Raw genomic sequence first — 14,482 nt, forward strand, 5'->3', positions numbered from 1 at the left:
GAAAAGTTGGGGAGCACGACTAGGAAAGTTTTGGAACATAGACTGTTCGACGTAGCCAACAAAAAGGTAGACATAATGGAGCCCATGCAGATGCCCATGGCTACCCCCTGAGTTTGAAGAAAGTGGGAGGAGCCAAAGGAGATATCGTTGAGGATGAGGACCAGTTCTGGGAGATGGAAGAGGGTAGTGGTGGAGGAGAAATAGGTGGTCTCCTGTTGAGAAAGAAGCTGATAGCCTTAAAGCCATCTTGGTGGGGAATAGAAGTGTTTCGGGACTGGACACCCATGATGAAAGTGAAAATGAGGCAGTCAGGGCCAAGGATTTGAATGTTGTTGAGGAGATCGAGAACATGTGAAGTGTCACAGATATAGATGGGAAGGGACTAAACCAAGAGGGATAAAATGGTTTCAAGGTATGTGGACATAAATTCAGAAGGGCAGGAGGAGGCATAGACAATGGGCCTACCCGGACACTCAGATTTGTGGATCTTGGGTAGGAGGTAGAACGAGCAGTGCGGGGTAAGGAAACTACGAGTTTGGTGGCAGTGGGTGGGAATTCTCTAGTGCTCATGAGTTAGTAATGGTGCAGGTGATAGTGGGCTGATGGTCCAGAGTGGGTTCCTCTTCAGGGCCCCAGACAGTCCTTCCAGGTGAGGCGACACTTCACCTGTGAGTCGGCTGGGGTGATATACTGCGTCCGGTGCTCCCGATGCGGCCTTCTATATATTGGCGAGACCCGACGCAGACTGGGAGATCGTTTCGCTGAACACTTACGTTCTGTCCGCCAGAGAAAGCAGGATCTCCCAGTGGCCACACATTTTAATTCCACGTCCCATTCCCATTCTGGTATGTCTATCCACGGCCTCCTCTACTGTAAAGATGAAGCCACACCCAGGTTGGAGGAACAACACCTTATATTCCGTCTGGGTAGCCTCCAACCTGATGGCATGAACATTGACTTCTCTAACTTCCGCTAATGCCCCACCTCCCCTTTGTACCTCATCCGTTATTTATATACACACATTCTTTCTCTCACTGTCCTTTTTCTTCTTCTGTTCCTCTGACTATACCCCTTGCCCATCCTCTGAATTTCCCCCCCCTCCCCCTTTTCTTTCTCCCTGGGCCTCGTGTCCCATGATCCTCTCATATCCCTTTTGCTAATCACCTGTCCAGCTCTTGGCTCCATCCCTCCCCCTCCTGTCTTCTCCTATCATTTTGGATCTCCCCCTCCCCCTCCCACTTTCAAATCTCTTACTAGCTCTTCCTTCAGTTAGTCCTGACGATGGGTCTCGGCCTGAAACGTCGACTGTACCTCTTCCTACAGATGCTGCCTGGCCTGCTGTGTTCACCAGCAACTTTGATGTGTGTTGTTCTGATTTTGAAGTACTTTTTAAACTGCCGCCACTATTGTAAAATACATGATGGTGAATTTGCACACAGCAAGCTCCCACAAGCAATATGTGGATTGGTTTGCTCGATGGTTAGTGTCTGTGATAGGCTTGGGATGTTTTTTTCCATAGCAACCAGAAAGACTTCCCAAGAGGCTAACATAGGACTAGCTTGGTTTACAAATTAAAAAGATCAGACAATGAATGAAATGTGCTAGAAGACTATCTGTTCTAGTTCCCAATTTATGTGAAATTGGTCACAGGCAGCAAATTGTTAAAACCCCAGTCATAATGTATTTTCATTTTCTTTAAGCAAAAGATGAAGCAAATTGCGGTGTGTGTGATGCTCCAGGGGATCTCCTAGATCTTCTCTTCTGCACCAGTTGTGGACTGCACTATCATGGTGCATGCCTGGAAATTGTAGTGACACCAGTTAAGCGTGCTGGTTGGCAATGTCCTGAGTGCAAAGTATGCCAGACTTGCAGGTATGTAACTGTTTCAAGTAGACACAGTTTGCATCAGTGGTGCACTATTATTAAGTAAAGCTGAATGAAAATGTAAAAAAAATATATATTTATGCAATTGAGTATTAAAGGTTACAAGAAGAAAAATCTGAACATATTGGATAGTCAGATGTTTTCTTGTCAAGTCACTATGTCTGGATTTATTTATATAGGTTTACTATAGTCAGTAGACAATTTTCTTTTGGACTGTTTTTATGTAATGATGCTCATTAAGTAGTATCATAGATTCTATGAAAAATTGGTATTTACATTTAAGGTATGTCAACAAAGTACAGTAATATTATAGATTTATGTAGATAAAGACGAGGTTGTAACATCTCCTATTGCCTCCATGTAGGCAGCCTGGTGCAGACACAATGATGCTGGTGTGTGATGCGTGTGACAAGGGCTATCATACGTTTTGTTTGAAACCAGCAATGGAGTCACTGCCTACTGATAGCTGGAAATGCAAGGTGAGCGCATACACGTGTTCTTTTACAAGCAGATATACATTCCGTGCCACTTTATTAGGTTCAGGAGTGGAACCTGGTGTGGTCTTCTTCTGCTGTTGTAGCCCATCCACCTCAAGGTTTGACATGTTATGCATTCAGAGATGCTTTTCTGCACACCAATGTTGGTTTTTGAGTTACATGTGATTATTTAAGTTAATGTCTCCTTTCTTTCAGCATGAACCAGTTTGGCCATTCTCCTCTGCTCTCTCTCGTTAACAAGGCGTTTTCACCCACAGACCTGCCACTCAGTGGATATCTTTTTTTTTTCTGTACCATTCTCTGTAAACTTTAGAGACTTCTGCACGTGAAAAGCCCAGGAGATCAGTAGTTTCTGAGAGAAAGCACCCCAACTAACACCAACAATCATTCCACGGTCAAAGTCACTTAGATCACATTTGTTGCCCATTCTGATGTTGGGCCTGAACCAACTAATCCTTATGACCATGTCTGCATACTTTTATGCATTGGGTTGCTGCCACATGATTGAGTGATTAGATATTTGGCATTAATGAGCTGGTGTACAGGTGCACCTATTAAAGGGGCCACTGAATGTAGATGACAGTGCAGTCATGATCAGGAGTCGGGATGTTGCGTTGAAGCTGTACAAGATGTTGGTGAGGCTGAATTTAGAGTATCATGCATAGTTCTGGTCACCTGCCTACAGGAAAAATGTAAGTGTCGACGAGTGCAGAGAAAGTTTACAAGGTTGTTGCTGGGACTTGACCTGAGCTATAGGGAATGATTGAATAGGTTAGGACTTTATTCACTGGATCACAGGAGAATGAGGGAAAATCCTTTAGAGATATACAAAATTATGAAGGGTACAGAAAGGTGCATGCATGCAGGCTTCTTCCCCTTCAATTTGAGTAAGACTAGAACTAGAGGTCGTAGGTTTAGGATGAAGTGAAATATTTAAGGGAATCTGAGGAGAAACTTCACTTGGTGATGGGAGTTTGTAATGAGCTGCCAGCGGAAGTGGTAAACATCAGTTCAGTTGTAACATTTAAGAGAATTTTGGTAGGTTGATGGATGGGAAGGGTTTAGAGGAGCATGGTCTGGGTGCAGTTAGAAGGGACTAAGCAACAGGTCAGTTTGGCATGGGCTAGAAGGGTTGAAGGGCCTGTTGTGGCACTTTAGTACTCTTACTATGTTCATAAAGTGGTTTGCATGGTGACTTCTGTCTGCTCTGTTTGTAAAATTCACATCTAGGCTGGCTTTCCTTTAAAGCTACATTGTCTAAATCTTTCCAAGTCCAGCAAATCCCACCATGGTGTTTGAGAAATTGTAAAACACTTTGCTAAGCTCACTTGCTTTTGATGATCATGAATTTTGGGATATATTGCTCTACTTTCTTGGGTGACAAAAATAATAAACAGAATGAGGAGTAGGCTGATTGAACCCTGTCCTACTGTTTTATTCAGTAAGTTTGTGGTTGATCTTTTAACCTAACTATCACATTCCTGCACTAAATGCCATTTACCTTGATTTCCACAATATTGAAACATTTATCGATTTTTGTCTAAAAAATGTCAGTGACTGAACCTCTACAAACTTTGTGAGTAGAGAATTTGAAAGATGTTGTTGGTAAAGAAAATATCTTTCATGTTAGTTCTAAATACTTATGCTTTTATTCTGAGACCATGACACCCTGATTTTAGATACCCCAGCCAGAGGAAATAGCGTTTCTAAATGTGACTTTTCAACTCCATGATAATTTTGTACATTTTATCGATAACACTTCTCATTCTCAGAAATTCAAAGGCTGCAGTTAATCTCTTCTCTGAGGACAAATCCACCCCTACACTCTTCCCTGCCCCAGGAACCATCAGGGAAGCCTTCCTTGAATTTTCTTTATTGAAAGTATTTCCTTTCTTAGTTATACCTGTATCTGGAATATTACTAGTGTCATTAGGGACCTATAGTTGCAGTAAGGTATCTTCTCATCCTCTTGCAGGAAAGGCCATCTTACCAAATTGCTTGCTCTACCTGCAGATTTACCTACAGTGATTTGTTCACAGGTACCCAGATCATTGATTTCTCTTCTGTGGCAGTCCCTTTCAACCTGTCTCCAAAATTTGTATTTTCTATTTTTTCTAACAAAGTACATAACCCTACATTCTTCCACATTACACTTAATTTGTCATGTCTTTGTCCAATCATTTAGATTATTCCCAGAGTCCCTCCATATCGTCCTCACAAACTACTCTGTCACTTAGTTTTAACAGTTGCAAATGCATATATTGTGCTCCTCACTCAAATCATTGATAGCAACTATGAACAGCTAGGGCTCCAGCCTCAATCCCAGTAGTCACAGCTTCCAAACCCAAAAATGACCAGTTTATTCCTATGCTGCTTTCCATTTTTTTATTCCACACCTACAGTGGCATCCAAAAGCTTGGGCACCCCGGTCAAAATTTCTGTTACTGTGAACAGCAAAGCGAGTAAAAGATGAACTGATTTCCAAAAGGCATAAAGTTAAAGATGACACATTTCTTTAATATTTTAAGCAAGGAAACTTTTATTTCCATCTTTTACAGTTTCAAAATAACAAAAAAGGAAAAGGGCCCGAAGCAAAAGTTTGGGCACCCTGCATGGCAGTACTTAGTTCTATTCAAAAGGTTCAAATAAACATCTAAACAAGCCTGATGCATTTTGGAACCAAGTCCTGTGGGCTGATGAAGTTAAAATAGAACTTTTTGGCCGCAATGAGCAAAGGTATGTTTGGAGAAAACAGGGTGCAGAGTTTCATGAAAAGAACCCCTCTCCAACTGTTAAGCACGGGGGTGGATCCATCATACTTTGGGCTTGTGTTGCAGCCAGTGGCATGGGGAACACTTACTGGTAGAAGGAAGAATGAATTCAATTAAATACCAGCAAATTCTAGAAGCAGACCCCACACCGTCTGTATTAAAAAAAAAATCTGAAGATGAAAAGAGGATGGCTTCTACAACAGGATAATGAACCTAAACGCACCTCAAAATCCACAATGGACTACCTCAAGAGGCGCAAGCTGAAGGTCTTGCCATGGCCCTCACAGTCTCCCGATCTAAACAGCATCGGGAATCTGTGGATAGACCTCAAAAGAGCAGTGCATGCAAGACGGCTTGAGAATCTCACAGAACGAGAAGCCTTTTGCAACGAAGAATGGGCGAAAATCCTCCAAACAAGAATTGAAAGACTCTTAGCTGGCTACAGAAAACGTTTACAAGCTGTGATACTTGCCAAAGGGGGTGTTACTAAGTACTGACCATGCAGGGTGCCCAAACTTTTGCTTCGGGCCCTTTTCCCTTTTTTGTTATTTTGAAACTGTAAAAGATGGAAATAAAAGTTTTCTTGCTTAAAATATTAAAGAAATGTGTCACCTTTAACTTTATGCCTTTTGGAAATTAGTTCATCTTTTACTTGCTTAGCTATTCACAGTAACGGAAATTTTGATCAGAGGTGCCCAAACTTATGCATGCCACTGTATTTATTACTCGCAATGCTGTGCACTCAAATTTTTTAAATTCTTGTATAGAACCTAGGAAAGGCCTGAAATTCCAAGTACATCACATCCACTGATTCACTTACTATTTTGCTAGTTACAACTTCAAAAAAAACTCTTAATAAATTTGTAAAGTATAATTTCCTTTTCATGGAATTCATGTTGACACTTCCCTATCATATTAATATTTTCTAAGCACCCTGTTACTATTAATAACTTGAGCACTTTTCCTACTACTGACTGTCTGTAGTTCCCTGTTTTCTATCTTCATTCATAAATGCTAAAGTTTTCTAAAAACAAATCCCATTCTGTCAGAGCTCTTCTAGAATCTATGGAATTTTGCAAGATGATAACTAGTTTGTCTACAACACAGCCACTTCTTTCAAAACTTTGTTATTAAAGGCATTATTATGAGTGTAAAATAAACATTAATCTCTACCTGTTCATTTGTTTTTTTTCATCTGTTTCAACAGAAGATTGTATTTGCAGTCTGTCTGTTAAACTTTTCGGAATCACCTTTGTTAACGCTAGCATATGTCATGAAATTTGCTTGTGATAGCAATACAGTGCAAGACATTAAAACAAATACTAGAAGTTGCAATAAAAAATAAACAGAGCAAAAGACAAATAATGAAGTCATGTTCATGGATTCATTGGCCATTCAGAAATCTAATGGCAGAGGAGAAGAAGCTGTTTCTAAAGTGTTGTGTGTGGGTCTTCAGGCTCCTGTATCTCTTCCCTGATGATAGGAATGAGAAGAGGGCATGTTCCAGGTGGTGCAGCTCCTTAATGATAGATGCTGTCATCTTTCCAGCATTCTTACTGGAAAAGAGGCCAAAGTGCCTATTTCATACAGTATGACAGTGGGAATCCTTGAAATTTATGCTCTGAATGGCCATTCAGATCATTGTGTCCATGCAGGCCAAAAGAGGTATTTTATAGATCCTTGTGGCATTTAAAATATTATTTTAAAATGCTCAAGTGTTTGTGTTTCCTCCTTATGGGACCCATGGGTTGCCATTATTTTCCTGTTCTTTCATTTATAAAGCATTGCTTTGATGCGGCAGCTCAAGCTGAGAAACGAGTCAGCTGACCTCAAGATTGTCACACAACTTTGTCAATGTTTTCTCTTGCCATTGTATAGTTCATTAATGTGGCTAGATTGAATGCATCTTAGAGAATTTGGATTGTCTAGTTGTAGTGACTGAAACTTAGAACTTTTATACAAAAACCATACTACCTCCTTACCTGGAATTTTGATACAGCACATACGTATTCTTATGTGCACCATTTAAATTTTGCAGCCACCTTCCATTAAAAAATAACTAAGTATGAGGGCAAAGTATTTTTAGGAACCTTGTTAATGGAGGTCCCCCCGCCCCTACTTTGTTACTATATAGCTGGAGACCATTAAATCCAGAGAGTCACTCCAGATACTTAGTGATCCCATTAGTCCCATTTTCCCACTTAGTTCCCTGTAAATATTCTTTCTAACATGCCCATCATGGTTTTCTTTCTGCCTGTTAACATTAGGGGTTATTTACAACAGCCAGTTAGTGACTAGCACATCTTTGAGATGTATGCAGTCATGGGTCAAACTTGCAAACTTCATGTAGCAAGCGCCAAAAGTGAAGATTGAACCTTGGTTTTATTGGAACTGTGAGGCAGCAGCGCCACCTGCTGTACTACTGTGATGCCCTAGTTGCCATTAATAGGAGGAAAAACCTGTTGTGGTCAAGTAACATTGCACCCTTTATAAGGTGGCTTGATGAGGAATGGACTTAAAGCGATGCTCATTAATTTGAAGCGTTGTCTCCGGAATCAACTCCCCTGAATTCTAAGTTATCACATGACTCTCTCCATTCTGTGCATGTGAAGAGTGGGCAGGCAGTTTTGTGGCCGGGTATTTTGGGTTGATTTGTTTCCTTTTCAATATGAGGATTGTGAGAGACTGAATGTCCTGTGTTTGTAGATTGTAGAACTCTTCCAACTTTATTTTTCCTAATTAGAGAAACTGCTGTTAAGCCAACTCATTAAAAGACTTGTTCTTTTCTGCAGAACTGTCGTGTGTGCAGTGATTGTGGTTCAAGATCTGCAGGGAAACATGCCAATACACAGTGGCATCTGAACTACTCAATTTGTGAGAAATGTTATTGGCAAAAGAACAGGAATAGTGCCGTGTGTACGATATGTGGTAAAACAAATGGTCAAACAGGTGACACTTTAAGCTGCCATATATGCCAAAAGTAAGTGGCTTCTGATAATGATTATTAATTTGGTCTGGAAAAACTGCTGTTAGCTGCAGCCATCATTGTCAATTGCCTCCATAATAAATCATATCATTGTACGTAACAATTTAAAAATTTCATCCTCTTATTTAGTGATAATGTCTTTGGATTCCAAACAAATGTTGGTGAAATTTTGTTTTTCAACCAAAAGCAGAGATGATGAAGTCTTGTATGCAATTTTCATTGTAGTAAACATCCCACTTAACCCAACTGTTCGGTTGTAATGGTCATGCTCCACATGAATCTACTTCCACTTCAAATGAACTTTTTTTTTTAATACTTGCATTAACTGCTCTTACACTCATTCTCTTTCAGCTAGTTTTGGGGGACATCTTGCTTTCTACTATTTTCATGTCCTTCAGCTTTTAAGCTAGAATTCTTATATGGAGTGGGAGATCAGCCTGTGGTGTCAGTGATGCTTGTGGATCACACTACTTCTCTAGTAGAAGAGTGTTCCATATTTTTATTATTCCAATTTGATACCAAGGATTCAAATGATAATAGTGACTGTGACTAGGATTGAGTAGTAATAATAATCCAACTACAATTTTATTCACGTCCACTTTAAAGTTCTATATTTTAAATTCTCAGGTGGATCCATGCAAACTGTGGCCCTTCATCTCTCAACTTGCCAGGGCACCCATACACATGTTCAGTGTGTAAAAACCCACTGCAAAATACAGGGCGTTCATCTCCTGAGCCTGTTGATGAAAGGCAATTGAAACTTGAGTCAGCGGCATCAGGTATGATTTAATAGATTTAATTGTTTGTTCTGAAAAGTTTAATTCTACTGGCATGACAACAGTAAAGATGTTTTTTTGCAAAGAATGAAGATATTTTTACTCCTGTGGTTCAAAAGGGTTACTTGAAATCATGACATTGGAGACCATAGGTGATCATCTTGGTCGAGAAACTGTACTTCACTGTCTTGTTAAAGCATAAATGAAATCAAGAAAAGCTTTGCACCAACTATTCTAGCAATGAACTGCTATTAGTCAAGTGAACCATGGTGAGAGTGGCCAAAGGTATAGAACCTTGTATATATTTTTTTGGATCATTTGGATGCTGTTGCACTGCAGGCTTTAGCTTTCAGCATTAGCACTATAACCTTGAAGGAAATGGAGCTGTGATTTTCAGTGTATTGTCATATTCCCTTTCAATGCATGTGTAGTTTGATTAGTAATGAAATGTAGCATAGTCAAAGCAACATTTTTAATCCTAAAGTCACTTGGATGAAATTTGGACCTGCATTATTCAGCAATGTTATATTATTGTTTCAGTGCAAGTTTCATTAAGGAGTTGTACTACCTTTGCGATGTCCATTCATTAGGAATGAGAAATTTCTGACATTCAACAGAATTCCCATTTCCATTTATTAAATCACGACATTTGGCCTGTTGGATGAGGCTGTCCATGTTATGAACATTTACCATCCTTTTTGCCCTTAGAAGTCTCCTGTCCTATCTGTCTGCTCGCTATGCTAGTTGCCCTTGCCAAAGGCTTGCCAACAATTATTGGAACTCTGCAGGACAAATCCAGTCTCTTAAAAGGATCCCATTTTGACGTCATCTGGCAGAAACACATTTGACAAGGAGGATGTTGCGATCTGGAACCTGATGCCAGGTCTGGGAAGAGCAGACTTGAGAATCATGTTGGGTTCAGTCACATCTTCTGGACCTGAACCAGGTTGGGTACCTATTCAACTATAGATGTAGGTATACTGTACTGGTAGACACGTGTCTGCCACTGTAGAACATTGGGGTACAGTATGGTGGTGACAGATCTCTTGATGGCATGAATTTCAGTTTTAGTGAACTCTTTTCAAAGGGCTGGTACAGATGGATGTAATTGTATGTAAGATTCCTTGAATGACCAGCCATGGTCTTGGTCTCCCTGCCAGATGTTACTTTTATTAGCAATAGGCATATGTGAGTTAACTTGAAGTACAATAATTAATGCAGGAGGACAGGGAGGAAACATGTTTAGCTTCTTGACTTATGATACCAAGAAATCTTTATCCTCTACCCTCTAGAAGGAAGATGTAAACAGCTATGTTAATTAAAATTTTTTGCTTTCTTTTTTTTTTGAATTATTGTTGGGGAAGGAGTGAAATGGAAAAGAAAAGTTTTTCTTATTAGTAGGTTTTGGAAGTGGTTTAGATTGAAAACCTTGTTAGAGTCTCCGACCTGAAGTGAGCTGCCACTCTCAGCCAAATCCTGGGATGAGTAGCCACTCCAACTGGAAATTGTGCAATATTTTGAACTCCTTGTCTTTGACTACTTAGGTCATTTGTCCACATGAATAATAGCAGTTCATTGCTAGAATAGTTGGTGCAGAGTTTTTCATGATTTTACTTAGGCCTTAAGCCAATTCTTGTTTACAGTACACTGTTCAGCTGCTCCCATGTCATTATTTTGTGTAACCCTTGTACCAGCAGAAGACTATAAGTACCTAGATTTTGTGGTGGTAATTCAGTCTGTAAATGGATAATTCTATAAGACCGTAAGACCATAAGATATAGGAGCAGTATTACACCATTTGGCTCATTGAGTCTGCTCCAGCATTTCATCATGACTGATCCAATTTTCCTTTAAACCCCAGTCTCCTGCCTCCCCCGTATCCCTTCATGCCCTGACCATCAAGAATCTATCAACCTCTGCCTTAAATATACATAGAGACTTGGCCTCCACAGCTGCCTGTGGCAATGAATTCCACAGGTTCACCACTCTCTGGCTAAAGAAATTCCTCCTCATCTCCATTCTAAAAGGACACCCCTCTATTCTGAGGCTGTGTTCTGGTGTTGGACTCTTCCACCATAGGAAACATCCTCTCCACATCCAAGGCCTTCCACCATTTGATAAGTTTCAATGAGGTCACCCCTCAATCTTCTGAATTCCAGTGAATAAAGGTCTAGGGCTATCAAACACTCTTCGTATGACAAGCCATTCAATCCTGGAATCATTTTCGTGAACCTCCTTTGAACCCTCTCCAGTTTCAGCACATCCTTTCTAAGATAAGGGGCCCAAAACTGCTCACAATACTCCAAGTGAGGCCTTACCAATGCTTTACAAAGTCTCAGCATTATATCCTTGCTTTTATATTCTAGTCCTCTTGAAATGAATGCTAACACTATAATTGCCTTCCTTACCACAGACTCAACCTGCAAAATAACCTTTAGTAAATCATGCACAAGCACTCCAAAGTCCCTTTGCATTTCAGTTTTATGTATCTTCCAGTTAGAAAATAGTCAACCCTTTCATTTATTCTACCAAAGTGCATGACCATACACTTCCTGACACTGTATTCCACCTGCCATTTCTTTGCCCATTCTCCTAATCTGTCTGGGTCCTTCTGTAGCTTCTCTACTTCCTCAAAACTACATGCCCCTCCAGCTATCTTCTTCTCGCCTGCAAACTTTGCAACAAAGATGTCAATTCCATCATCCAAATCATTGAATAATGACATAAAAAACACAGACCCCTGTGGAACACCCCTAGTCACTGGCAGACAACCAGAACAGGCTCCCTTTATTCCCACTCTTTGCCTCCTGCCAATCAGCCACTGCTTTATCCATGCTGGAATCTCTCCTGTAATACCATGGGCTTGTAGCTTGCTAAGTAGTCTCATGTGTGGCATCTTGTCAAAGGCCTTCTGAAAATCCAAGTACACAACATCAACCAATTCTCCTTTGTCTATCCTGCTTGTTACTACTTCAAAGAATTCCAACAGATTTGTCAGGCAAGATTTTCCCTTGAGGAAATCATGCTAACTGCAGCCTATTTTATCATGTGCCTCCAAGTACCCTAAGACCTCATTCTTGATAATCGACTCCACCATCTTCCCAACCACTGAAGTCAGACTAACTGGCCTATATTTTCCTTTCTTCTTCTTCTCTCCCTTCTTGAAGAGTGTTGTGACATTTGCAATTTTCCTGTCTTCTGGAACCATTCCAGAATTTAGTGATTCTTGAAAGATCATTACTAATGCCTCCACAATCTCTTCGACTACCTCTTTCAGAACCCTGGGGTGTACACCATCTGGTCCAGGTGGCTTATCTACCTTCAGACCTTTCAGTTTCCTAAGAGCCTTCTCTCTAGTTATGGTAACTTCACAAAACTTCATTCCCCTGACACCTGGAACTTCCACCATGCTGCTAGTGTCTTCCACAGTGACGACTGATGCAAAATACTTATTCAGTTCATCTGCGATTTCCTTGTTGGAGAGGGTTCAGGGAAGGTTCACGAGAATGATTCCAGGAATGAAAGGGTTACCATATGAGGAACGTCTGGCAGCTCTTGGGCTGTATTCCCTGGAGTTCAGGAGAATGAGGGGGGAATCTCATAGAAACATTCCGAATGTTAAAAGGCCTGAACAGATTAGATATGTTATTTCGCATGATAGGGGATTCCAGGACAAGAAGGCACGACTTCAGGATTGAAGGATGTCTATTTAGAATAGAGATGCGGAGAAATTAATTTAGTCAGAGGGTGGTAAATCTGAGGAATTTGTTGCCATAAGCAGCTGTGGAGGCCAAGTCATTGGGTGCATTTAAGGCAGAGATAGATAAGTTCTTGATTAGCCAGGACATCAAAGGGTATGGGGAGAAGGCAGAGGAGTGGGGGATGGCTGGAAGAATTGGATCAGCCCATGATTGAATGGCGGTGCAGACTCGATGGGCCGAACGGCCTACTTCTGCTCCTATATCTTATGGTCTTATTGTTCACCATTATTAACTCTCCAACATTGTTTTCAAGCGGTCCAATATCTAGTCTTGCCTCTCTTTTACAGTTTATGTATCTGAAGAAACTTCTGGTATCCTCTTTAATATTATTGGCTAGCTTACTTTCTTATTCCATCTTTACCTTAATTACTTTTTTTAGTTACCTTCTGTTAGTCTTTAAAAGCTTCCCAATCCTCTAACTTTCCACTAACTTTTGCCCTATTATATACCCTCACTTTGGCTTTTATGCTGGCTTTGACTTCTCTTGTTGGCCACGGTTGGGTCATCTTTCTCTTTGGGATGTACATCTCCTATGCCTTCTTAATTGCTTCCAGAAATTCCAGCCATTGCTGTTCTGCCATCATCCCTGCCAGTGTTCTTTTCCCAATCAATTCTGGCCAGCTCCTCTATCGTGCCTCTGTAATTCGGTTTACTCCAATGTAATACTAATACATCTGACTTTAGCTTCTCATTCTCAAATTTCTGGGTGAATTGGATCATATTGTGATCACTTGCCCCTCAGGGTTCTTTTACCTTAAACTCTTTAATCAATTCTGGTTGATTGCACAACATCCAATCCAAAATAGCTGATCACCTCGTGGGCTCAACCATGAGTTGCTCTGAAAAGCCATCTTGTAGGCATTCTAGAAATTCCCCACTTGGAATCCAGCGCCAACCTGATTTTCCCAATCTACCTGCGTATTGATATCCCCTGTGACCTTAGTAATATTGCCCTTTTGCCATGTGTTTACTATCTCCAGTTGTAATTTGTAGACCACATCCTTGCTGCTTTTTGGGGGTCGGTATACAACTCCCATTAGGATCTTTTTACTTTTGCATTTCCGTAGTTCTATCCACAAAGATTCAACACCTTCTGACCCTATGCCATTTCTTTCTAATGATTTAATTTCAGTTTTTACCAACAGAGCAAAGCCACCCCCTCTGCCTTCTTGCTTGTCCTTTTGATACAATGTGTAACCTTGGATGTTAAGCTCCTAGCTATAATCTTCTTTCAGCCATGATTCAGTGATGCCTGCAACATCATACATGCCAATCTGTAACTGTGCTACAAGTTCATCTACCTTATTTTGTATACTGTGCGCATTCAAATTTCACACCTCCACTACTGTATTCACGCTTTCGATTTTGTCCACCTTTTACGTTGCAACTCATTCGGTTGACTGCAATTTTGCCCCATCATCAGCCTCTCCTCAGTACACGTTGCCTCTGTTTATAAACCTACCTCATCTTCAGCACTATCATCCGCCTTTCCTATGATATTTCTTGCATTGAAATATACGCAGCTCAGAACATCAGTCACACCATGCACAACCTTTTGATTCCTAATTTTGTCTGTGGTATTACCAACATCTGCCTCCACCTCATTACTAATTGTTCTGGCACTCTGGTACCCATCCCCCTAACTCTAGTTTAAACCCCACTGTGCAGCATAACAAATCTTCCTGCTAGGATATTAGTCTCCATCCAGTTCAGCTGCAAACTGTCTCTTGTTTATAGGTCCCACCTTCTCTGGAAGAGAGCCCCATGATCCAAAAATCTGGAGCCTTCCCTCCTACACCAACTCCTT

General features: G+C 40.7%; 1 protein-coding gene across 13 annotated transcripts in view; it reads left to right on the forward strand.

Moving 5' to 3' along the window:
* The window catches only part of kmt2d (lysine (K)-specific methyltransferase 2D), a 247,310-nt gene that overhangs the window by 71,871 nt on the left and 160,957 nt on the right, over nucleotides 1-14,482 (forward strand). For all 13 annotated transcript variants that reach the window (XM_072248869.1, XM_072248878.1, XM_072248876.1 and 10 more), the window contains 4 exons: nucleotides 1,701-1,872; nucleotides 2,249-2,363; nucleotides 7,945-8,132; nucleotides 8,766-8,917. In XM_072248869.1, the coding sequence (XP_072104970.1) occupies nucleotides 1,701-1,872; nucleotides 2,249-2,363; nucleotides 7,945-8,132; nucleotides 8,766-8,917 (627 nt within the window). The remainder of the gene's footprint in view (nucleotides 1-1,700; nucleotides 1,873-2,248; nucleotides 2,364-7,944; nucleotides 8,133-8,765; nucleotides 8,918-14,482) is intronic.

Source organism: Mobula birostris, chromosome X (genome assembly GCF_030028105.1).
Source record: "Mobula birostris isolate sMobBir1 chromosome X, sMobBir1.hap1, whole genome shotgun sequence".
Lineage (NCBI taxonomy): Eukaryota > Metazoa > Chordata > Chondrichthyes > Myliobatiformes > Myliobatidae > Mobula > Mobula birostris.